This window comes from Patagioenas fasciata, chromosome 1, assembly GCF_037038585.1.
Source record: "Patagioenas fasciata isolate bPatFas1 chromosome 1, bPatFas1.hap1, whole genome shotgun sequence".
NCBI lineage: Eukaryota > Metazoa > Chordata > Aves > Columbiformes > Columbidae > Patagioenas > Patagioenas fasciata.
In genome coordinates this window covers 74,571,336-74,597,145 of record NC_092520.1, presented here as the reverse complement: position 1 = coordinate 74,597,145, position 25,810 = coordinate 74,571,336, and the positions used below count along the sequence as shown (strand labels likewise).

The 25,810-nt window shown below is 43.0% G+C and overlaps 2 protein-coding genes across 7 annotated transcripts in view; one reads left to right on the top strand and one right to left on the bottom strand.

The window, feature by feature from the left end:
* GRAMD1C (GRAM domain containing 1C) overlaps positions 1-13,226 on the bottom strand; it is a 54,786-nt gene extending 41,560 nt beyond the window's left edge. For 3 of the 5 annotated variants that reach the window (XM_065829247.2, XM_065829248.2, XM_071809155.1), the window contains exons 1-2: positions 12,604-12,743; positions 10,695-10,823 (exon numbers count right to left, since the gene is read on the bottom strand). In XM_065829247.2, the coding sequence (XP_065685319.2) occupies positions 10,695-10,823; positions 12,604-12,684 (210 nt within the window). In that variant the 5' untranslated portion in view covers positions 12,685-12,743. The other 2 variants (XM_065829249.2, XM_065829250.2) reach the window with 2 other exon arrangements.
* Positions 13,227-14,249: 1,023 nt separating this feature from the next.
* LOC136097153 (synaptogenesis protein syg-1-like) lies at positions 14,250-25,028 on the top strand. 2 transcript variants are annotated; one of them, XM_065829253.2, is made up of 4 exons: positions 14,250-16,720; positions 20,785-21,228; positions 23,578-23,718; positions 24,914-25,028. In XM_065829253.2, exons 1-4 carry the CDS (start codon positions 16,654-16,656, stop codon positions 24,916-24,918), a joined length of 657 nt encoding a protein of 218 aa, XP_065685325.2. In that variant the 5' UTR covers positions 14,250-16,653; the 3' UTR covers positions 24,919-25,028. The 2 variants fall into 2 exon arrangements, with proteins under 2 accessions (XP_065685325.2, XP_065685324.2); XM_065829252.2 differs by having other exon boundaries at positions 24,919-25,005.
* Positions 25,029-25,810: the final 782 nt, after the last annotated feature.

Genomic DNA, 25,810 nt, shown 5'->3' with positions numbered 1-25,810 from the left:
GACAGAGTCCCTAGTCCCCCCCCAAACTGAGCATTACTATACACTAGTTCTCATAGATGCATGGATAGGCACACTAAAAATGTTAGACAGACTATCATTTACCACTAACACTGACAGCTTCAAAAAAATCCATGTAGGAAAAAACTCAGAACTATTTCATTATGGAGAGCTTCTGAAATATTGGGTGCCCACTTACGAAGTATCCAACTCCCAGTGTCATGAAACTGATTGAATTAGGTACTTCTGAAAGTGAGGCTACTCCTATTTGTTTTAAAGACTTGATCTAGTGCATTAAAAGCACTGTGTTCTAGAGCACCTCAACAGTAGTCCAGCCTTCACCAGCTCCACTGCAGACCGCCTCACCAAGCCATCATTGACCTGACACATAAGACTCTGCTTTTCTGAAAAGCAGCTCTGGTTGACTACTGACTAAGAGACCTGCATCACAACTGCTTACCCCACAGTGTGACATGAACTCAGCTGGACTGCAATCCCATTCACAAAAAGGCCTCAGCATCTCATGTACCTCACCAGCTACCTCATCCTTCTGAGAGGTCTCATACTTGGGGTCTCATAGCTTTGCCTACTTAAGTACAAATATTAAATCATATTGGAGCACAGTTTGGAAAACATCCTACAAAATCCACAAACAAAGTTGTGACAATTACAATTTTGACAGACAAGAAAATTTAGCATCATATGAAATACTGGAAACTATGCTGCTAATATCAGGTTATATAATTAGAAATACAACAAAAGTACAGCTTTTGTGAATAATTTTAAAATTTGGTGTCGTTCCCAAGCAGAAAGAAAATTCAGACTTAATGTTTAAAAGATGAAAGATGTAAAGGTATTTATTTTGAGAACTTTAAGTTGCACAACCAGTTAAAGCTTTTTTGGTTTGGTTTGTCTGGTTAGAGTGTGGGTTGTTTTGTTTTGGTTGGGTTTTTTTTTAAATGTTTTTTAGAAAAAAATATAGTAGAAAAGATCTAGAAAAATTTTGTAACAAAGTATTTAAGTTTAAAAAAATGAGTACCTAAAAGAATTAGCTCAGTTTATTAAGCCTTACATTTCACTGAAACAGGGTTCAGCTGAAGCTATTCCAGCAAGGTCCCTGGGAAACAAGCTCATAACCTTATCAATGATAAGAAAGCCTCTTGTCATTTGTAGTATTACAGGCTTTTCTCTGAAAAGAGTAAAAAATGTAGCTTAGATTGAGAACATCCCCTGCTTATTTTAAAGCAATTGCTTTGTAGTAGTATTATTCTGAAGCAATTGCTGTGTAGTATTTAGTACTTCCTTACTGCAAATAAGCATTCTAAAGCATTTTTATTTGTGAAGCCAATGTACTTTGTAACAACTTTGATTTGGATACAAAATCTCAAGTTTGACATGTACAGTGAAGAGCTAAGCATATGCTCCATTTCAGAAATAAAACTGAGGCGTGAAGCTAACAGAGTCAGAAGACACACACCCCCTACACACACCTCCTCCTCTAGCTGCCTGCAGTCTGTTCAAACTCATGCAAATCCTTGGCCAACACTCCAGCAGCCTCTACGGCAGCTCCTTCTCTCACCCACTTGCTCAGAGCTGGTGCTGGACACGATCCAGCTGAGCTCGCTAGCATGCCAGCTTGGAAAACAGGCTGAAACACACTAGCCTTGCAAAACATGCACACAAATGCTGCAGCAAGTGGTCAAAGAAAACTGAAGAGGTAGGTGGGGAATAGAGCTGCCCAGCTCCAATCTAAAAATCCCTATCATCTAACTGGATTTTGGGAGGCAGACTGCAGTCACATAAGTCACTTCAAATCCACAAAAGTCCCAAAAGGAAAGGCAGACGGAAGTACCATCACCAGAGAAACACCAGCTTGGAAAGGAGCACTCAATGCCCACTGCTTCTCTCCCTATCGCTAAAGGCAACACCCCATGCACCGACTGTGCACCACTCTTAAAGACAGAGTACATCTACACCTGGTAACTCAGCGTGGACCCAAATCTACTTTTGAACAAGACTCAGCCTCTTTGTAAGTCAAGCCCTTGCTAAGAGACCTCCTCAGTCTGAGCTCCAGAGCATGGAGAGAAGATCAGGGCATGCTTCACACACACCCAAACTGCCAAAATCAGTATACTATTACTCACCCCTCACCTGCTGCCCAGAGCCCAGTTCTTTATACGCAAGGAGCAGACACAGTGAAGCAAGGGCTATAGGGCTCTGCATACCTGCCAGAAGACCTCCCTGCCTGCTCTGGAAGGGGAACAGTACATCTATTTTGCTTTCTTTGTGCTGTCCAACCCTTTTTGACTCTCTTACCTAGGACCTGTCTGCTGCATTTCTGTGAGGAACTATATAAAGTCAGGCTCTGCAGTCTGTGCAGGGAGCCATTTTTGAAGCAAGGAGGATTTAATCGGAAACAGTGCGCTACAAATAAGCTTCACCCATCACAGACCATGAGCCACTACAGCAGCAAGGGGCTGTGGAGCCCCCTCTTTGCTTCATGGCACCACACAACCATCACCAGCTGGAAGACGGGCAGTCCCTAGAAGCTATCACAACACAGATAGAGTTTCAGAGCTAAAGGGGCCGGTGTCTCCGTGCTGCATCCACGTGGCTCACTGAATGCCCAGCCTCCCACGCATCCCACCCCCGTTGGCATATGGCTGAAAATACAGCTAATGACCCGCCCAACAGCAGGGAAGAGAGGTCCCTCTCCTAGCACAGCCCTACCGAGGAAGCGGAAGGAAAAAACAGAAAAATGCATTTCAAGACATTTAAATACGAATGCTGGAAAGGAGAAGATAATTGAACACAGTGGGGCCATATTTACAGCCATTTTCCCAGCCACAGCTGTTTGCTAGGATTAAGCAGTTGTCTCTGTGCACCTAGGTGGGTGGTGGCATTTTAGATGGCACGCAGATCTGTTGTCAAAATCAGCTACATATGTAAACAGCAGGAACTGGTTTCACCAGAAAAACGAGGCAACTCTTCTGCCTTTCCAGAGCAAAGTTAGGATACATCACAGGGAATCTCTGTGTGCTGAAAGAGCATCAAGATATTGGGAGACAAATCTATACAGAAAAACATCAATTGACCATTTCTTTCCAAGAGAAAGACAGTAAGAGGACTCAAATTGATCTCAGAAAGACCCTGCCAAAGCCTGGGTACCAATATGACTCAAGCCTCAGAAGCAGCAGGAGTATCAAGTGATTCAAGTGCACTTCCTGTTTATAAGATAACACCACTCTCAGCTGATTAAACAGCTGAGTCTGGAAGTTTGCAGTTAGCAATAAGGTCGATAATTTCAGTTTCAAAGAGAATCATTTATATAACTACTGCCAAGTATACCTAAATTTCTTTGAAACAAACATTTAAATTTTAAATAAAGCTAAGCAAGAAGTTAAAGAGATCTAGACACCTCCATTGAAAAACATATTCCCCAACTCTAGATCAGAAACTGAAGTGCTTTTAGCTCTTCCAAGAGGCAAGATGCTCTAATCTCAGATTTACTCAGCATACTCATCAATATCATCCATAGCTGGCAATAACTTCTTTAGACCTTGTAGTAAAATTATGCCTATAATGCCTCTGCCAGGGCCTGTATTTCACACTGCCTCGTCAAGACACTAGTACAAGCAACGATCACAAGTGTCTTAAGTGCCTAACTCCTTTTCATTTTAAGAAAAAAAAAAAAGTGGATCTGTACCTACTTTCCTGACTTCAAAGATGCAGCATTTGATTTTTTTTTTTCCAGCAATTTTATCAAAAGGTTTGGTGATAAAATTACTAAAAGGAAAAAAACAAAAACCAAACACCAAAACCACCACACCCAAACTTATTTTCTTTTGTTTAAGGATGTCAAAGGATTAGGGAAAAAACCAAACTTAATACAAATAAACCAAGTGTGTTTGTACGAACTCTGCAGTTACTATTTTAACATTGTTTAATGGAAATGAGTTTGTCATGCTCACAACACCAAGTTATCTTTTAGCTCAGATAATGTGTCCACTCCCCAGTTTAATTTCAAGTCTTGTGACTACATTGCCCAGGTTCCAACAGCCATAAGTGTGCTAACATAATGCAACAGCAATTAAAAGCTCAGTCAAGATGATTTCCTTTTGAATAAAAAAATAGATTCCTTTCTGAACAGCAGTTTCATCTGACTCATATTTCTTCCTACAGCACATGTGCGAAACAATTAGCCAATGTTATTTGTTAAGAGCATCTGTTCCTTCACCTGATCTTTCACTGCAGGCTGTCTAAGTAATGCAAAAATTAAAACTGCTTATCCTTAGACTTACTTGATCTATCTACTAAGTAGGGGAAAAAAATCCATATTGGGGGGGGGAGGGGGACACACACACAACAATAACCTCATACAATACAATAAGTAAAAGACACTACTTCTGAATTCATATATCCCTTATCTGCAACCAAGATTACTTACTACAAAACTAGCTATATATGGAAGTAAAAGAACAGCATACCTCCATTGCACTTTTCCTTCCTTGGTCTCCCAGAACTGGACTCTGGTATCTCTGATCTGACTTTAAGTTTAGTAACAGCCCTCAAAATACTGGTCAGATATAAGGTCATGAAGGAAACCAACAATCCCCTTGGCAGTAAAAACAACAGCAAGACATATTTTGATATTTTGAAAGGGGTGAGGGGGGAAGACTTCTCAGAAGATATATTCCCCTTTCACTTAGCACTTCAGATGTAATAACTGATCTGTGCCATTCACTTTTCAGCAACTCACAGAATGATAAATATTTTGGATTGGGACTACAGTGAAAACCAGTAGTAGCATATTTGACAAGCTATAACAGTAGTTACCTAGTTAATGCAGTAGTGACTGCAGCCAACTAGTGAACTGCATTGGTATAAATTACACCAGTCATCTCACCAAGCCTACAAGTAGCTCTACTGCATTTGAAATTACATGAAAAATAGCAGTCACCAAGCAATTTCCCCCAAACTATTTTTCTTGTGAAATATCTGTTTTGAGGACTTCCTTTTCTACCTTAGAAACAAAACACAGAATTTACTCTTAGTCATTTCTATATTAAGAGCTGCCACCAGATTTGATTGAACAATTCCTAGCAAAGGCAGACCATACATAATTTTTCTTCAACTTTATATAAAGATGGAATGCAAAGGGTCAGTTATTGGGAAACCTGTATCAGTTTGAGCTGATCAGAGCTACATACACATCACAGTTCATAATCACATGCCTCCCCCCATTCTGAAAAAGGGGTGATTTTGAGTCCTGGCAAGCAGGCATAGCAGAAAACAGAAGGAGAAGTTGTATGAGCAAGCTGAAGTCCTGAATGACTTTATCTGTCATTTCCATACAGGCTTTAGGGGGTTGCAGTATAGCAGAAGACATATGCTCTTGTCTAGAATGCTCTTGGTTTTGGATAGGTAAGTACACATCGCAAATAATCTCAAACTTGACAAAAGATTCTAGAAGTGGTTTGTGGGTTTTTTTTGGTTTTTTGTTTGTTTGTTTGTTTTTTTGTTTTTTAACACCTCCTGGAGTATTTTCTACTCTTAGCTGCTGCTAATGACTGACTTAAATGTATCACCAAACAATCACATCCTGTAGAGTTTTGTTAACCTGTCTTCTTTCCCTCTAAAGGGTGCAAGTAGCTCACCTGTAGCAGACTTAAAAGAGACAATGTTACACCACTGCTTGTTTGCAGAAATAGAGAGCAAAGCTGTAACCAAGGCAAAGACCAAAAAAAGAGCTTAATTTCCATGTCTTACATTTGTCTTTTAAAGCTTTCATTCCATAAGCTATGAACTCCACTCTCATTAAACAGATACTATCATTCAACCAACTCTGACTTTCTGAACTATAGTGCATTTCTGACGGTTTTGCTCTCAGTGACTTAGGAAATAAGTAAACCACATTAATCTAAAGTATTTTCTTCCTCATCTATTAAACTTAACCTTCAGATTTTAGACTAATTATTTAGGTGTGTGTAATAATAATTCACATTACACAGAACATCCCACTGCTGCAGCTGAGGAGAGCTTATTTCATCAGGCACCAACTAACTGCAAGCCTATTCAGAACAGGCTGAAACTTGACAGCAGACCTGCCCAGTGCTCAGTTTGGAGCTGCATCCACAGCAATAAAGAGATTCCCAGGGTGAAAATAAGTGAGAAAAACACTTCAGACTCATCAACCATATTCAACGGCTAATCAGGACTACAGTTTATCTTCTTTTTTTAACATTCTGCTTCTCTATGGTCACTGCTATCACAGGGCTAAAAAAAAAAAGCACCTATTTTAGAGACTCCAGATAGGTAAACAAACAATGTACCAACACTACAAGTACAGCAAAAGCTACATATACTCAAGTTATATAATCTCAGAAAAAAAAAAAAACAGTGTTAAGTGTGATTAAGATTTTTATTCTCAAAGACATACAGCATTTACCCAATGCTCATCCTTCTTAGCAGACTGCTTCATACTGGCAAATATAAGGAGCTAAAAAGCCTTCTCCAGTGTCACAGGCCAAAATGTCTTTCCTTCACAACCCAAGCATTTGGAGGCACAGATGAGAAGAAAAGCTTTCTTCAGAAGTAATGCACCAAGTATACAACACAGAGGAGATGAAGAAATTATCAGAGGGACTTAAATACCAGCCTGCCAAAACATAGTTGCTGATTTAACAAGCCCAGTAAACTATTCCGAGAGCAAACATGAGTGTTCAGAGAAAGGTAGAAGGAACATTCAGACAAATAGATGCAAGAAATATTTCATCTAACCCTTACTAGTACTGGGCCCTAAAGTACATCAAATTGTGTTGCAATTTGTGTTGCAATAAATTATCTTCTGTAGTGTATACCTGCATCCCTCCTGTGCAGGTGTGAGTCATGTATGTTTATCATATTCTCGGCATACATACTCTCACACATTCCCACAAACTAGCTCTTCCTCATAGAAACCAAATCCATCTCTGCCAAAATTAATAATCTTCCTCCAAATCTTGTGCAACCTCAATTGTTGCTTTATGAAAAATAAAAGGTTTATTTTAACTCCTCACTATATCATTTGTTTGCTTCTATTTTCATCCTCCTTCTCACCGACCAACTGCTAAAACTGACATTACATTGCAATCAAACTGTCTTTTTAAAGCTTGTTTATTATTTTCTTTCCAATACCTCCTTGGCACCTCATTTCCAAATTCTTAAACAAGCAATTTTCTGAGAGATGCTCATTTGATTTCAACTCTTTCCACCTACCTTTTTATTGCAAGGGAAAGACTTACTTTTTTGTTCTTTCTTTCCACAGACATTCTTCTTACTGTAGACATACATGAACTCTCTTTGACTGTTTATTAATAGAAACTAGAGTCCCCAGAACACTGTCACTTTTGAGGTAAGGATCCTTTTCATTAGCTTCTTCATTCACCTTTACCTTCTTCATTACAGCAGGAGAACACTTAAGACTTTCATGGGTTTCTTCTTCCAAGGACATCAAATATAATTATATTTCAGAATGAAGAGGATAAAAAGTTAATTTAGAATCTTGAGATAGGGCTTCCAGATGCAACTTAATTTCCAAAGCATCTTTGACCATCATCATTTCTATTTGCAGTTGCCAAAACTGGAACCATTTAATCAAAAATAGATGCAAGCTTTATAGGTTGCAATAAAGAGGGAAAGGCCTGAGATTAAGTCCACAAGTAAGCTTTTTTTCTTCCTCCAGTGAGGTTATAAAAGTCGAGCTTTGTCCAACTCCAGGGAACAGTCTTCAAAACAAAACAAAAAACCACACACACAAAAAAACCCCACAACAACAACAACAAAAAACACAAAACCCACAATGAACTGCACAACATGCCACCAAACCAAAAAACCACACACCTTAAAAACAGCAGTTAGTGGCAATAATATTTTTTTTTCAGATATGGGGAAAAGTTGTGGATAGTCGGATTCTTTTCCTCTTTCCCTGCAAATTCTTCTCTCTGTTCGCCATAGTCAGGAAATAGATTATATCCCAGAGGCTCCCAGCCCAGGTTTGCTGCTAATGATGTGCTAACAATATCTATTGAGCATTCATGATACCTGGCCTGACTTCCAGAGACATGCCACAACTGCCTACTCCCACTCAAATCCATGAAAAATTGAAGTCAAGCCAGTCAGGCTCTGATATCCACATTTGGTTTCCATCATCAGAGAAGCAAGAATACATATATTAGAATAAATGAATCCTTGGAGCAAACCAAAGTTGTCAAAAACATGCAGCCTCTCAAAGCAAATAACCCAGGCAACCAAAGCTGATTCCTGGATGCTACCACAGGCTAGCCTTGTTGCTAGTTCTACTGACTTGAGAGTTGGCATGAGCATAACAAATCCACACCTGCCACAGTACACCGAGATCATCCTTTGTAAAACATTAGGGACACATACTTTGCACACTGTAACAAGCTGTCTTATGTGTTATCACCTACACATCTACTATGACTCAGTATTTAGGGAGTTTCAGCGATTTGTTTATATACTCAGCAGTTGATCACCAAGCATGCAAGTTAGTAAAACACATTTACTGTCTAGAAGAGCAGAGAAAGATACCAATGACATCATGTTTTAATTAGAATGCCTTAATTTTTACCTAGAATTTGTGACTTCCTGCCTCTTGCTACTTCTAAGTTTAGTCTCCTTGAGGCTGAGAAAATGGGTACCATGGTCTCCTATAACCGTACTGATAAAGGTTTTGAAAACTGATCAGTAATGTAAACAGTACAGCTCTTTACAAGCCACAGCACTATCTTACAAAAGGTAAGTATTTACACAATTCCTTTGTTTCAGTGGCAAGGTTGTATTTGCAGAACCAGATAAATACTAACTTCAAATAAATACTGAGGTCATGAAGTTATAAATCATAGACAGAAGTCAACCATTTAATCATACTGGAGAATATCTCACACCCTGTTAGCAGCTGCAACTGCACTGAAGAATTCCACTACCCTGAAGTTACAGGCATGTGTTACTATAAGAACAAAGTGGCACTATAAGGACACACAATATCCTCACTACACATGCCTAAAGTCCTGTTCAAATGAACTTCTAACCTTCAGCATGTGTCTCAAATGTAAAAATACGAAGCCAATAGCACAGTTATATCCTTCACGTATTATACTTCAGTGACTTTTAAGTTGCCAAGCTTATTGAGGAAAGACTGAGTTACTAAGTGCAAGTCAAACAAACTGACCCCAAGACCTAAACAAGTTTCTTCCTCACATAAAATGTTAACTGCATTAACAGTTGTATACAAACCACCAAGAGTTACTTTACACAATCTGATTTGCCATCTAATGAGAGCATTGCTGGCAGCTACAACGTCCCCGCAGCCCGATTTGCTATTCACTCAAGCACAGTGTTACAGCAAGGCACAGGCAGAATAGACCTGTACTGCCTTCATCACTGTAGGAACAGCGGAAAAAATACTGAACCATCCAAGCACTCACTCTCTGGCAACACAATTTTACGATCTGCCAGGATTCATTCACCCTGTCCCTTTTCCTGTGGCACCAGACTATTGCTCAGTTTCAAAGTACACATGCATTTAGGGGGAATTTTATGCTAGGGCCTGAGATGCAAAATCAATGTTCTGACCATCTGCTTACTTTGAACAGGAGGGATGAAAAGACATACAGGCTAGATTTATAATAAAGAGGTGGGAAATCTGATCCCCTGGTTCTTCTTACACCTCTGCCACGGATTCGCTATGGCCTTTGCTAATTACTTAATCTTTTACCTTCTGAGCACAGTGAACATTCTGATGACCTCACCAGAACAAGGACACAGTAGTCCAGATGATGTCCCTATGCACAAGCTGAAGCACACCAATTTACTGAGGCCACCTGATGCAGAACCTGAGTCAGACTGTCAGAGCTGTGAGGAAGGGAATCCAGATCTCTCACAAAGCCAGGCATTAACCCTGCCTGCAGCTGCATGCACAATTGTTCCCCTTCCCTATCTAACAGCAGCAACCCATTCACCAAACTAACAATAAAACATATGCTCTAAGGTTTACCTTCTCTTGTAGCATTTAAAAAAGAAATCTATTGAAAGCATGAGAATAGTGTTAAAGACAGCACTTATTATTACACCTTCTGCTTTCAGCGAGGGATCTCCCTGGAGAGGGGTAAAATTAAACCCCTCCTTTTTACCCTTCTTATTCACAAATCCCATTCTTTACACAGAACACAGGAAGCTTATTTATTCTCATGGAAAACAAATGTGTTCACTTGACAAAAAAAAAAAAGACAATAGGAAAGCATTTCAGAAGAATACTGAGAATCCAAATTCAGCCCTTAACTGTTAAAAAGCATCAACAATGTCTTTCTAAAGGCATAAAGAGACATTGCATAGGTTAATGAGCCATTCAAGGAACTAGGAGACAGGACTGGGCACAGAAGCCAGAAGTTCTGTCACCAACTTGATATGTGACATCAGGTAAACAACTTCACCCTCCCCTCAGTCTCAGCTTACACTTTACTAAGCTAATAATGATAAAATTACCTATCTCACTACATGGGTGGAGAGCAGTTTACTAATTCATGACTACAAAGCAACTTGAGAACTGTGGATATAAAGCTAGTACGTATACACAAATATATACATTAAAATATACATGAATTATAAATAAAATACAAGTTAGAAGAAAAACACATTACCCAAAAGCTCCAGTCAGCACTCCAGCTGTATTGAGCAGGACCCTGCATTTTCTCTGTACACGAACTAAGAGTCTCCTCTGAATCAGCAAGCAGCTGGCTAATAAGACCATGATCCACTTCATGAACTTCCTGTGAACAAAGAAGCAAGGTATGTAATTCAACGACAGAGAAAGGTGAAATAAGAACATGGTTAATCCATTTAATACCTATATATTAAACAAAACTTGACATGCTAGTTTCACCGAGGCGAGTGTCATGTAGACAGTTCCCACCGACAGGCTTTTCACTGATTTTACATTTTTTCCAGAGTATACTATACTCAATTATTACTTACATTTTTATCAGAGTATTTTATTTTTGCAGCAGCTCCTCAACTTGCACATTGAACCTGCACAGACATTTAGAGCTAGAGTAACATCAACATGAGATATCAGTGCGTAACACGCAGCACGTCTCAAGAATCTGTGGGAACTTTCAAAACTTGAGAAAGGTCAATGCAGGTGTGGCATTTACCAGAGGATTGACATATATTGTTACAATACAAATACATCAAATATTTATACTTAATATTAGCTGAACTATAAATTGCCTGTGTTGTCATATACAAATATGAGCGCAACACTTCATAGGCAAATAGTTCTACTCATATCGTTTACACAGATAAGCACTCTTCTGTAGCTATCTCTCTTGATATCAATATTCTTCACTTGAGAGGTCAGTTTTACTTTATGAAGGGAAACAACCACAGAAGGACACTTGTCCCACACTACCTAACAAACTGGGACAAAAACAGTCCAGGGCCTCAAACAATAACTTACACCACCTGTACTACTGGATCCGTCAATGATATAGAAAGCTGGGCTTTGAGTCCAGAGCGACTCAAAACTGGACTGATGTTAGGCACACATGCATGCCCACAGCTAGTCAGGGGTGCAAACACCCCATGCCAGCAGGACAGTGCTCCTGCCAGGCTCCAGCCAAGTCCACAGCCCAGGCTGAGGGTACGCTTGAGAGATGACAAGGGCAGAAAGCAGAGACACCCCAGGCTGTGTGGTGTGAGAGAAGGGGCTGTTCTCCAGAGGCTTTTCACACAAACACACAGACTTGCTGTAACTTCCACCAGTTGCTGCTCACCACCCCAGTTTATAGAATCATAGAATGGATGGAACAGACCCCTAAGATCATCAAGTCCAACCATAACCTAACTCTAACACTAAACCATGTCCCTAAGAACTTCATCTATGCATCTTTTAAACATCTCCAGGGATGGTGATTCCACCACTTCCCTGGGCAGCCTGTTCCAGAGCTTTATAACCCTTTCCATTAAGAATTTTTTTCTAATATCCATTGTGAGCCTTCCCTGGCACAACTTGAGGCCATTTCCTCTCATCCTATTATTTGCTACTCAGGAGACCAACACCTTCTATGCTACAAACTCCTTTCAGGTAGTCGTAGAGAGCAAAATCTCCCCTCAGCCTCCTTTTCTCTAGACAAACGCTTTCATACCACGGGAGGGACGCTCCCAACCCACCAAATCATCGGAGTTAAGCGACTGCCGCAGCAGCCCCAAAGCCACCTCGCAGCACCGCGGCTGGGTATGTCATCCGGCGGCTCTGGGCACTCAGGAGCCCAGACCCTCCCTCCGCGGCCCACAGCAACCCTGCGGAGCGCCGCCCGCACCTCCTCTCCGAGAGCCCACGGCGCCGGTGCTTCACGGGCCCAGAGGGCGGCTGCCAGCCCCCGGCCGCGCCCGCCTTGCTCCAAAAAAACTTTCGGGAAGGAAGGTGGTAGCAGCGGGGCTGACCGCGGCCGCCCCACACCCCAGGGCGGTGCTTCCAGAGCTGGCCACGGGGCCCGCCCGTCCCGACCCCCGGGTGAAAGAGCAGGGCTTCCCGCCTCCCGCACCTACCTGCGCAGCCCGCCACCAGCGGCCGGCTCGCCGGGGGGTCGGCGAGGCGGCAGCCCGCGGCGGGGCAGCAGCCGGGGGCATGGAGCCCACCGGAGAGGCGGGCGAGGGCTGGCGGGGAGCACGCAGACCGCGGCGGCGGCGCTTACCATGGAAAGGGGCGAGGGCGGCGCGGCACCCGCTAACTGCCTCAGCGGGGCGCACGTCGGGGCCGCGGCCGCCATTTAAAGGGGCAGGCGCCGGCCGGGCCGCGGGGCGCCGACTCGAGGCGGTTGCCAAGGGCGAGCGGTGCCGCTGCTTCTGAGGAGGGGAAGCCGTGAGGGGGGACGGGGAGGGCCGCGGCGCCTCTGATCGCCTCCTCGGCCAGCTCAAGAAGCGCCTCGGCGGTTTCCAAAAGGGTTAACTACGAAGCTTCAGAGCCGGTGGAAAGTTTGAGGACTGTAGCAGGAAAAACTCCTGGATACGGGTCCGGGATGGGGGGGCGCGGCGGCGTTATCTGCCGCCCTCCTGAGGGAAAGCCCCCCGCCCCGCCGCCCTCTCCCTGCGCACAGCCCCGGCAGCGGATTAAACAGCGTCCGGGCAGAAGAAGCGGTTCCTAAATCTGACGAGGGGGGTTTGGCGTGCAGTGGAAAATGCCGGCGAGCGGCCGCTCCAGGGGGACACCTAGGGGGAGAGAAGGGAAGGGAAGCCTGCTCTCCGCTCCGCGCTCATGGGGCGCCCCGGGCCTGCCAACGCTGTCGCCGCGCCGCCCTGCCCTGCCCTGCCGGGGGAAGTCGCGGCCTGAGGGGCCGGCCAAACCCCGCGGCCGCGCCGCACCGCACCGCCGGGCTGCACGGACGGGGCTGGGCCGCCCTGCCCCGCGGGTGCGTGCAGGGGCGCAGGCGGAGGCCTCTGCCCCGCTGCGGTGCGGGCCGAACAGAGGATGGGGTGAAATAGCGGAAGTCAGCCGTGGGGCCGTCACCTCCGAGAACGCAGGCTCCGGCTTTCAGAGCTGCTGAGCAGCGCCAACGGGGGTGATGAAGCTGGTGAGCGATCTGGAGCACAAGTCTGATGAGAAGCGGCTGAGTGAGCTGGGGCTGTTTAGACTGGAGAAAAGGAGGCTGAGGGGAGACATGATCGCTGTCTACAACTACTTGAAAGGAGGTTGTAGCATGGAGGGTGTCTCTTCTCCCAAGTAACAGGTAATAGGATGAGAGGGAATGGCCTCACGTTGTGCCAGGGAAGGTTCAGATTGGATATTAGGAAAAATTTATTCATGGAAAAGATCATCAAGTGTTGGAACATGCTGCCCAGGGAAGTGGTGGAGTCACCATCCCTGGAGGTGCTTAAAAGACATGTAGATGAGGTTCTTGGGGACATGGTTTAGTGACAGTGTCAGGTTAATGTTTGGACTTTATGATCTTGAGAGTCTTTTCCAACCAAAAAGATTCTGTGATTCTAAGCGTTTTCTGCCCAGGCTGTGAGCAACCAGGGGTGTGAAAATTTGGTCTCCAAGTTAGATGGCACAAAACGGTGCCCCTCAAATCAGGGGATCCAACTGGAACAATGATGGCTTGCAGATTTGTGCCCTCAGGACGCCTTGCAGAAAAAAAAAAGGAAAAAAAAAAGCCCTGTGACATTAAAAGAAACCTCTACCTTACTGAGTGGCTGTCTGATAGACAGTGAAAAGGGATGGATGGCTGGATAGCCAAGGGAAGGTGGAATAGAAGCAGTCTGGTGTGGCAGTGCTGTTTCTTCCTGATTTTCCTTTTCTCTCACCGCTTCCCCAGAAAATGGAATGAGGCTCTTCCTGATGGGACATTTCTGAGCCCTGCGATGCCTGCCTGCAGATACATTAGCAAAGGTGCCAGAAGTCCCTGGGGCTGGTATCCCCTTCTAGCCAACAGCCCAGACAGCTGTAACACCACCAACTGTCTCAAAAATTTACAGGAAAGCATAAAAACAAATGTGTGTTTTACTTAATTTTTATTGCTTGCTTTCTTGATTTGGACCTCTGAAACTCAAATTTTTCAGGCTTTTCTCAACAACACTCAAGGGACTAGTTTACTTTTCTTTTTTTGTCCAAAAGTTGAGGATCTCTCTGAATCTTACTGGATTATCCAAGTGGGAGAAACTTCATGTTCAGCTGCTGGCTGCCAGCAACACTTAAAACCCCTTTGTATTCCCTCAGTTTAAAGCCGTCTGACCTGGCAGATTTACTCAGGCGAGTCCTGTTTAATGCAGGGTTCACAAGATAATTGTTATTACAGGATGAAATGAACATAAACAGCATTTGCTGGAACAATGGCAGTATTTCCATCACAACGCACTTGAAGGTCTTTTTAGAAACACATCAAATGCATGGGTTTAAAACAGACACTGTTTGGAATGCCTTTGGTCCAGCTCCACCTTCCCACTCTGACTTCTCTGACATGCGGTCGTAGCCAGTACTGTAAGCCAGTAACTCGGTCCCAGCTCCTCTTGATCTGCCAGGTGCCTTTGACTTTACTGGTTATTCCCTTCTCAAATTCCTTACTGTTTTTGACTTTTTTCCTTTCATAGATACTTTGGTTTTGCTCACACTTTGGCAGTACTTCCTTCAGAAGATCCTCACAATCGACCTTTCAGCTTTCTACTGAAGTGCTGTGTTGTTCTGCACTTGGTCCCAGTTCCATTCTTAATATATAATTTACTTTGGAGTGATTCCTGCCTAATAATCCCAGGTCTCCCTACTTTCCCCGCTCATTTCAGAAAATATATATTTGCTTTTTAGGTTCCTTTAGCTGTACTCCCTGTAGCCTGTCCTGCTTTCACTGATACTGGTGATACCACATCAAAGCCAGAGCAACAAGTGGTCACTAAAGGAATGGGTTGTTCCTCTTGACATTGTTTGTTCAGCAGAGTTTTGCAAATCAGATGTAGGATTTCTTGAAACAGTTATTGTGGAGCATCCACATGCAAAGATGCAGATCACAGAATGTATTAAAATCACATTCAAGAAAGCCATATGACAGTAGCATGATGACAGATTTGCTCATGGTGTGATGGGGCTTTTGGGGGGTCCTTTTTGCTTTTGAATAAAAAAAAAAAAAGGCTGAAATGCTTGTGCCTCTCTCAGCTGAATTGTGCATTGTGTTTTAACAAATGTGGAATCGAGTCTTTACTGGATACTTAAGTACAATTCCGTTATCTGAAGAGTCGTAAAGATAAGCAAAATTGTTCGATAAGGTCTGCTGTAATCCCTAATCCCCTATCTGAGGGGAATGGAGTTGAGTCGGCCAGCCAGGGAGAGTGGCAGGTGCTTGGTACAGCTGTAGCACAGCAGGCAGGGCTAGAAGCCACAGGTGAGGGCTTGAGGTTGCTGGAGCTTTTCCCACAGTGCCGTGCTGCCTGTGTATGTGCCTTTGTGTAAACCCAGGCTTTCCATGCCAGAGCACACCTGGTAATTCTGCTGACAGGCCACCAGCTTCAGCATTTTCCCCCTCCCCTCGGTGGCATAGATGAGTTTTACTTAATGGAGTTTAAGTAATCAGCTTTTGGCAAATAAGGAATGCACTAAAAAAAATACTTTGGGGAATACATTTTACCTATAAACACTGTGAGCATATAACCACAAAGATACTCAATACATGTAAGTTCCTTTCATGGTGCATAAGGATGATAAGGGTCCAGCTGCTCAGAAAATGAAGCCAGTGCTCTTTCCCTTTTCACCTTCTCTAGGGAGGGCTTCATCAGAAGAGACATCTCCTTTTGAATATCTGGATATTCTGTTACTCAGCCCAGAGTTCTGGATTATACAAGGCCTAAGCAAAAAATAATGGATTATCTTTGGTCTTCTCTCAAAGCGTTTCCAGCGTCTTCTCTGGGAGAGATCAGAACAGCCCCCGGGAAGTCATTGTTGTCACTTCAAACGTGGCTGTCATCCAGGCAGCAGGCAGAGCTCGAAGCTGTGGTAACTTTAGTAAGTGTGACATTCACTGGGCAGAATGCAATGTCCTGTTGCAATAACACACACATATTTTTTTGTCTGTACTACTGGAGGGAGAGACGGTGAGACCTTATACTTCAGCAGCTATGAGCCAGCACATTGAGAAGCTCTATAGATCTGCAGTGTCTTCATTCGTCCTCTGCTTGCTGGTGGGTGAGTACTAAACCACCTTCCTTAATTAAAAGAAATATAGCTTATTCCTAGGGCCTGGCTTAAGAGGTTTTTTCATTGTTTTTCAAAAAGCAACTTTACACTGAGGGCTTCCTCAGGATGCAGAAAACCTGTATGTAGTATTGTGCACTGCACTAAAGCATACTTTTATTTGTAGATACATTCCTATTTAGTTAATAGAAATGTTCAGAAAGTGTGTATTTGCCTATCATTTTCAAGAAGAAGGGCTGTGTATCATCACTGCTAGAAGCTTCATTTCTAGTTTGGTTCTTTGAAGTATTAGCTACCAGTTATTGTCACGAGGTGGTTATTCACATCCATTTGTGAAAGCCAACCTCGGCCCAGGGCAAAAGTCATATGAATTAAGATGAGCAACGTGCACTCATTGATCATTTAGTCACAGATGACTGGGAACTGGATACAGCTTGTAGAGGACCCTCATGGCACCAGCTGAGTGTGAAGCTGAACTCTAAAGCAAATAAAACCATCTGAAAGACAGTCATTCTAGCATGAGAGGATTTTCATGTGGGTTGTAAATTGAGTCCTATTTGCCCTCAACCTACCCTCCATCTATTGAGTGTGAATAAAGGAGAAGAGGCTCACCGAGAAAGGTCAATTTTTGCACTGACCTCCACCCACCATTTTGGTTCCCCGATGCTGTTGGCAGCTGGCAGAAGCAGCTTGCAAGGCTGCTTGGGTTTGCTCCAGCACCAAAGAGTGGGTTAGAGGCTCCAAGACTGGAGGAGAGCACAGGTATATTTTATTCTTTCCGTTTGTCACCACTCCTCCTCTAGTCTGCCTTGTGTATTGTTCACAGCCAACGATATGGCCTTACATGGGAAAGTATCAACCTGCAGATTACGTACAAGGAAAGCTGGTAGCTTAGTAGGTATCCCATTAGTATTGCCAAATGTGAAGCACATTGTCACATTACAGGGAGTCCCAGAGAGCTTTCTCCCCTCATAGCTGAAAACTGGCCATGAACTACCAACTTATATGACAATGACCTATTAGATCATCTAATCATTTTTCCAGGTCAAGACAAGGTCAGCCATGCTGTATTTCTCTGTACTCTGTCTATCTCGAGTGCTCTCACCAAAAAGCTCTGCATTCCTCTCCATCGGGGACTAAGCCCGACAGCCCACATGAGAGAGGACCTAGACATCACTCCGCTAATGAAGCGATTGACATAAAAAGAGCTTTGAAGCAGAGTCAACAAGGTATTTGGCATGGTATGCTCCCAGATGCCAATATGATAAGACCATTGTGTATTTGAATACCAGTGAACTAGTATGTTCCAGTTTTGCAACCTTACAAAAGAAAAAGAAAGGAAGAATGGAAAATAGGGCCTGTGCTGTGACCTTCCCACTGAAACACCCCAAACAGAGCTGGGTGAAACGATACAGCCTACTCCTCTTCCATTTTGGTTTTCCTAATTATCTGTAAGTTACATGGTATGTATTTAATCAAAGATGTGAGATAGCACAGGTTAAAATACTGGCTATTTAATGATAGGAAATGCAAATAAAACTTGTGACTGTGTAAAAATGATACCTTTTACATCACTAAAAGGATAAAAATTATAATTTGTGTGAGACTGGAATAGCTATAGTGGAGGAGAAATTCTGTGGCTGTTCCTTTAAAACATGATAGCAGTAGCACATACTACTCTAGCTAAAGCAGCAGTATGCAGTGGAGACAATGGTTAATGAACAGAGATTTTAAGAGAGTGCTCATGAAAAAACTGCTCAGATTCACTCTAACGAATAACCAAATCTATCACATCAGAATATTTGATGCACAAAGGCTGTAATACATCGTTACCATCAGCTTTGTCAGGTATTTCAGCTATACTTTGTACTTCGTCCAAGTACGTTGTCAGGATACTTCCAACTTTTATGACTACTGCATCAAAATAGCGTTTTCTACCTGGAAAGGGAAAATCTGGACCTCAGCTTCCCTCGCATAGCTCCAGTGGGCTCATCAGTAAGATTATGTATGAACATGAGGATAATATTTCATCCAGTGTCTTTAATAAGGACTACTCATTTTAGGGGACTGGATCCAGAACTACAATAATATTTAGGTCTCTAATTCTCAGGTATCCAATGCCCATAGATCAGTATTCCAGTTATGAGACCAAAATTTTTACTTTGAGGTAAAAACACAGAGCACCAAACAGCTCTGAAGGGTTTTCACATGCTTTGTTGTTGCCTAGTTTCATAGCTGGCTTGTATTGTCTATATTTTTGCATCCATGAGTTATCTCTCATTTGATATTTAAACAGTAAGCTCTGCACCCCATCTTTTTATAAGGCGCTTAGAACAACAGAGCCATGCTGTCTGACAGAAATTGCCAGTGCTACTCCCATACGAGTCATAAATAATAATAAATGTGAATACAACTGTCATTTTATGCACAAGCATGCCTAGAGGAACCATTCAAATAACTCTGACTCTCTTCAAGGGGTTGGTTTTCCATTGCCTTGAGACATCTGTGCCTGAGCATTCAGGCCATTGTCATTGTGAATCTTTACCAGACCCAGACAATTGCATTTCACACCCTTGGGATGGCAGACTCAAGACTATGGAAAATCAAGACCTTCACCGTGGGATGGTCTGCAGCCCATGGGAAGGTATCAACTAGCATGAAGGAGAACTATTTCACTTGAAGAAAATAAAAAAAACAGAAGAAACTTAAAAAAAAAAATTGAACTCTTTCTTGGTGACAGCTGTTGGCTTATTTTTAAGAGTTTGTTTTCCCCTCTTTGTGTTCCAGCTGGGGATTTGAGCCACCAACTCTTCCTCTCATCTTCCAAGCCCAGGCTTGTTTCCAGAAATTAGATCCACGCACACTACCTTTAGCTCGAGGCTGTTTGATACTATGATTAGCAGCTGCATGGGAAAAGGCAGCTTTAAATCTCTAGTACAGGCATGTTGTCCATATTTTTCTAACAAAGAGTAGCAGGACAATGTGGTCCCTTCACAGAGAATAGATGTCACCCAGTGTACTGTCAAGAGGCCTCTTGATTTTAAACAGTGTCTTCAGGTGCATCTTCCATGTCCTGCGGGATGTTGGTTGTCAAAATGGGGTTGGCTATTTCATATGCTGAGTGTTTTCACAACTCTGAAATTATCAAAACTCCCATGTCGAAACGCACAGCAACTCAAAGTTATCAAAAAACAATTACAGAAAGTGGCCTGCCCAGGCAGAATGACTTGACTAACTTTTTTCTAGGCAAACAGAAAATCAAGTGTTGTCTTTGTACTTGCCCACTCTATTTGTAAAGTAGATGTGTAATAAACTTCAGCCAGTGCGTCTCACCATGAGTTTCCCTTGGTACATGAATTTCTGCATTATAGAATCTCTTTTTGTCTTTCATGAGCAGAATGTTATCATGCTAGGGAAAGTCACTGGTGCCAGTGTGCTCAGTATCAATAGCCACAAAATGCTGAGGTGCCATCCCGCAGGTTGCTAACAGCATCGTTTGGGAGTTCAGTCTGTGGCAATGGAGATGCTTCCACAGTTTCAAAACGTTCTATCCTGAAACTGGAAATGCATACCAGAACTTCTAAGAAGTTCATGTTATGTTTTGAGATGCAGGCAAGTGCATTAGGGTGCACACATATACACTGTATATGTCAGAACAGAGCTGCCTACATGTAAGGTTAAATGCATTTTTTGCTTTGCCTCAAAAGCAGTTGAAGCAGGAACATCAAGCCCTGAGACCTTTTGGGCTGAGAAGAAAGAGGTTAGTGTGCCAGGTGGAAATATGGCTGAATGGACTCTAAGTTTCACCCAAATCCATAGGACAATGGCAATTATCTACTGTATAGCGGTAGAAAGGAACTGAGGATCAGGAAAATATGTGTCTGTACAGGTGAACATAATCTAGGCAGGAAAAACATCCCTATCAGCATAATAGTGACTATGTTCAAGTCCTAATTCCAGGGGTGTTCTTTGCACAGATTACAGGTCAGGGGCAGCTAGAAAGTTTATCATCCGATCACCCTCAACCCTCCTCTTCTTTCTCTTTCCTGGTACAGATGTTGGTGTTAGTGTTGGAAATGTGAGCAAGGAGAACGCAGCTGTAACTCATATAATTGCCCAGCCTTCATTGTTGACAACATCTGAGCCATGGCAACTTTTGGTGACTCAAACACCAGCCAAGGAAAAAGCCAAAGAGGGTGAAACTGTGATCTTAAATTGCCACTTAAACAGTCCACGACATCCCTCCCTCACTGACCTGATGGTGAAGTGGTACAAAGAAGATGAAAATGGGAAGATGGACCTGATAGAAAACAATGTGACCGTCTTGCCAGATAACTCCAGGGTTTTCATGAGTGGAGACTTGTCCCATGGCGATGCTTCCCTGGTGATCCTCAATGTGACAACCAGTGACCATGGTATTTATTTCTGTGAGGTTACACTTCCAGACGGGAAGGTGGTGACAGGAGATGGCACAAAACTCAGGATCAGGAGGTCTCTGGGTAATATTTGATGTTATTTACTTCTTTTCTCTCTCTGTCTCCTCCAAAGCTGGTCTACACACTTGCAGAAAGAGGGAAGTTGGCCCATTTGGCCTCTAGCAGGTAGGGCCTGGTGTCACGGAGCATAACTGCTCTATAGCATTTCTCATTGTTTTCATTAGGCTAGCTAATTTTGATTGGCTTGCCTCTCTAAGCAGTCACACAGGTATTACTATAAGGAGGGGCATTTACAACCAAAAAAAAAGAAGGAATAATTTTATCACAAAAACGAAAGTCAGTGCCGAGAATGAAATAGCCAGACAAGTTCTCTTGTACTCACCGCTCTGTTTGGCAGAACCCCCATGAGTGACAGGTTTCAACATTCTGTCTTGGGCAACAGCTTCAAACTCCTTTCTTTCTGACATTATTTCTCTGCAACTCACTATCTTGCATATTCGTACCTTAAATCTAGATGACAGAAGTAATCCCACAATAAACATGAGGTTCACATTATATAATTTCTGCTTAACTTCATTCACATTAAAATCAAAGTTGCATCAAAAGTGCCATGCTATGTTTTCATACCCTCACAAATAGACATCAGGCATATTAAGTAGTGACATAACTCACTTTGCCCTTACCAGCTGGAAACGTCAAAGCAGATTTCCTTTTTATGCAGGCTAAACACATTTCACTCCCAACAAATCAACACATCAGAAAGGTTTATTATCTTATTATCTAATTAACAAAAAATAGCACTTTCTGTGTCAAGAGTAAATTACGCAAGTGAAGTTCCCCCCCTATTCATTATCAAAGCTTCTAGCTCACAGAGGTTCACTGAGCCTTTGCCATTTTGAGCCCAAGTTCTTCCATTACTAATTTTTATAAAACTACTCAGTTTAAACCATGGCACTAACAAGGCAAGAAAACTCTGTTCCATGCAAGGTCTTGGTCATGTGTCTAATGGGGTCTCTTGTTGGTTTGGTCTCATAGTCTCAGTAGTGCAGGTTACTCTTGCAATGTTTGCACCCTGGCCAATGTAATTGCCTTTCTGTGTTCCTGAAACGGCATATGTAATTTCTTCACTATGCCTGAATTAAAGGGACAAGAGAATAGGAGAAATAAAATTCATAAAGAAATGTGAAGTGCCACAAATCCAGACTGTCCAAAAGCTTATCTAAAATTAAAAGGATAAATTAGCTGACTTTTAATTTGTCCATTACAGAAAGCAAATTATGCATATTTTGAAATATATTAAGTAATGGCACCTTCAGTGCCTTCACTTTCCTGATGAAATGAGAAGCCTCACAACTGGGTTTAAGTTACAGGATACCTCCCTGTATGTGGAAAGAGAGGAGTGCTTTTTTCACCAATGAGCTACAGCTGGTTTACTGGTGAGCTGCTGGATACCCAGAGTAGCAGCTACTCCTGCTTGCAAATCTGTGTGTGAATATGGTAGCAAAACTGTCCAGATTTTCTAGTGAAGCTTAAATACACCACATATGTAGTGGATGCCTGATTATTCTAATTGTGGATAAAACTGGAAGGCTTTTTAACCTTTATTATACTTCCTGGGTAAGTCACGTGGCAAAATGACAACCATGGACACGAGGCAATCACTTAACATCTTATCCGATCAGTCTTGTGCCATCATCCAGCCAGTTTCCCTCTCTCTTAAGAGACACTCCTACTCTGGTAGACTCAACACTGCAGTACAGATGCTTTCCAAGCTGCATCCCATAACCCTTTAACAGTTAATCCTACTGTGCTCACCTGACCAAAGCCTCTTCCTGAATCATCCTTCAGTCCTGACAAATTAAAAAGCTATAATGCTGATGTGCTCTTATCTGAAATAAAATGAGATTACCCCACCTTTGCCATGTCACACTCCCAAAGAGTGTCAAATCATAGAAGGGACTTGCATGGACCTCTGCCCACCCGTTGGTTCTGTCTCCTTTGAAGGTAGACAGGGACACTGGTGACTTTCTCAAAATTGTCAAAGTATTTTTTTCCATTTGAAAATTCATCATACAGGCATGAGGCCCATTCATTCAGGCAGCAGCATCTTTTGCCATCCCAATAGCATCCAGCTGTTAAGGGCGATTACTAGGGATGTGGGGTTGTCCTGTCCCTAAATCCTGAGAAAGTATAGCAGCTTCCTACAAAAGAATTTTAAAAATCAATAATTCCACAGAGCGATACACTCTCTCCCATGTAGAATCCCATGACTGCATGTCAGACAAGACATCAGCACAATTGGTATCTTAGTAAGTAGCTTCCTCTGCAGCCACTGCAGAAGAAGTGCTGGCTGCATTGCATATGCTTGCCTGGACAACATTTTATGTTCCTCTACCTTCTCTTCTCTCCCAGGCTTGTTTGGTATCGAAGAATCCATTGGAACCATCATTGGGGTTGTGGCAGCTGGTATTGGAGGTGTAGTGGTTCTGATCATTGTTTTAACCCCACAGTTGAGGAAGTGCATCCTCTGCATGAGACAAGGCTCTCGCCAAGGTAAGGAACACAACCCCAAATCTGGAATCCCTTGCTAGAAAGATGAACCCAATTGCTTATTTCCAAAGGTACTTTTTTGTTTGTTCGTTTTTAACTGAAGGAAGAATTAGCCATTTACTTACCTCTGGTCACACAAGGCATCTGGTTCAGGAAATAAGCAGTGTGGATGAAACTTTAATAAGGCTGGCTCTATATTCCGTCTGTTTTTCAAACAGTTCTTTGTTTATGTTGGACAGAGCTTCACACAAGAGCCTAATGAGTTACCTATAAACAAAACAATAAGATCTTCTTTGATTTCCACTTTTGGCAAAGAGTTGTTCAATGAGATGCTGCTTCTTCTGTTAACAAAGTCCTGAGTCTCCTTTGGTTCTTTTAGGTTTATGATGAAGGATGGTTCTTACTTCCACCAACTACATGTTTGCATCCGTATTGTAATGCTCATGTACAAAAAGCCTGTGATGGCCTAAGTGTATATTTGAGGTGTAGTTTGTAAAGGCAAGTAGTATCTTTTATTAGATCAGCTGATCAGGTTGGAAAAACTTGATGTTTTGGTCACACATGAGCCAAAGTAATGACCTGAGAAGAGCCTGATGTACCTGAAAACTTGCCTGTTTTTTCCACCTCTGTCAGCTGGTCTAGCCAAACTGACACTGAAGGGCTGGACTTTGAAACAAGCTCAGTTCCCATTCCATGCAACCCAAGATGTGGCCTGTGTTTCAGACCGACCTTAGCTGACTTTTTGCTTTCAGTGAGAAGTCGTGTGATTTGCACCTCTTCTCCCGGCACTCGAAAATCTTGCCCGGCTGAAAACAAATCCCCATCCCTTAAGGAAAGAAGGAAGAGTTGCTCCTGCCGTGCACTGGAGTGCTGCCGCCACCTGATGGCCAGCCTGGAAGGGACAGGGACAGGGACAGGGACAGGGACAGGGACATGGACAGGGACAGGGACAAGGACAAGGACAGGGCCACGGCCACGCCGGGAGCTCTGCCCCGCGTATCGGGGAGGGTCTTCCAGCCCGTGGTGAGAAGGGCACGCGCACCCCTAGGCTTGTGCTGCCCACGCAGCATCATCCCTTTGCAAACCCTCTGCCTGAACAGAGCTCACAACTTCTTTACTTGCCAGAAAGCCTTGGAAGAGTTTGTTGTGTTGTATTAATTCTGTATCGCTCACTTGTCCTCTCTCCTTTCTTGCTCAGCATAGCTTGAGGCACAGTGTTACACGAGTTGCTGGAAGATGCAAAGCCTGCAAGTGCAACGCCTTCTGATGCCCTGGAAGCCAGAAGTGGAGCTCTAGATTGAATAAAAACTTTCACCTCCGTACATGTTGTCGTCAACTTTTTTTTTTTTTTTTAGTCTGATTCTTTTTCTTTGCAGCTTTGTCAGCCACAGTATCATATTCATCATCCTCCTGCACCATGAGGCAAAACAGCCTTTTGTAAAGGAATTTATATTATCATCTGCCAAAACCCCACTTAGTTTGGCCACGTATCTCTGAATCTAGACTCTGATAAGGTACCTTAGGTCTTTCCCTGCCATTACTTCTTATTTTTAAGGTGGTACTCAAAGTTTGTCAGCTGTGCCTCAGAAGAGACAGAAGGAGCCAGGCCTCTTGGCCCCCTAACCCACTGAGGAAATGGAATGCATTTCTTCTGGGGGTGCAACCACGGCTCGCGTCTGTCTGTGCCTCTCAGTACTTAAGCTCTTGTCATGTTGGGTTGCTCCAGCCTACAGGCTCGTAATGAAGAGGCAAAGAAGGCCCACTTGAACATATCTAGTCCTGGCTGAAAGAATGGCATCTTGTTTTACTCTTGCCAGAAGGAAATGTGGTGTTTCAGTTTAATCCCCTAATACCCTTTAAAAAAAACCAAAAAACAAAAAACGAGAGATGAAAGATTTGCTTACATGACTAGTGTTATCCACAGCCCCAATTTCCTGGCATGACAATAACTGATTCCCAGGTGGACAGTGACCTGGGGATATGCCAATACTTGGTTAGGAGAGTAGCATGTCAGCTCTGAACTGTGTGTGTCAGGTAAACAATATATTCTTTCTCGAAGTATGAGTGTGCCAACTAGTGAAAGTCAGAAACCCTT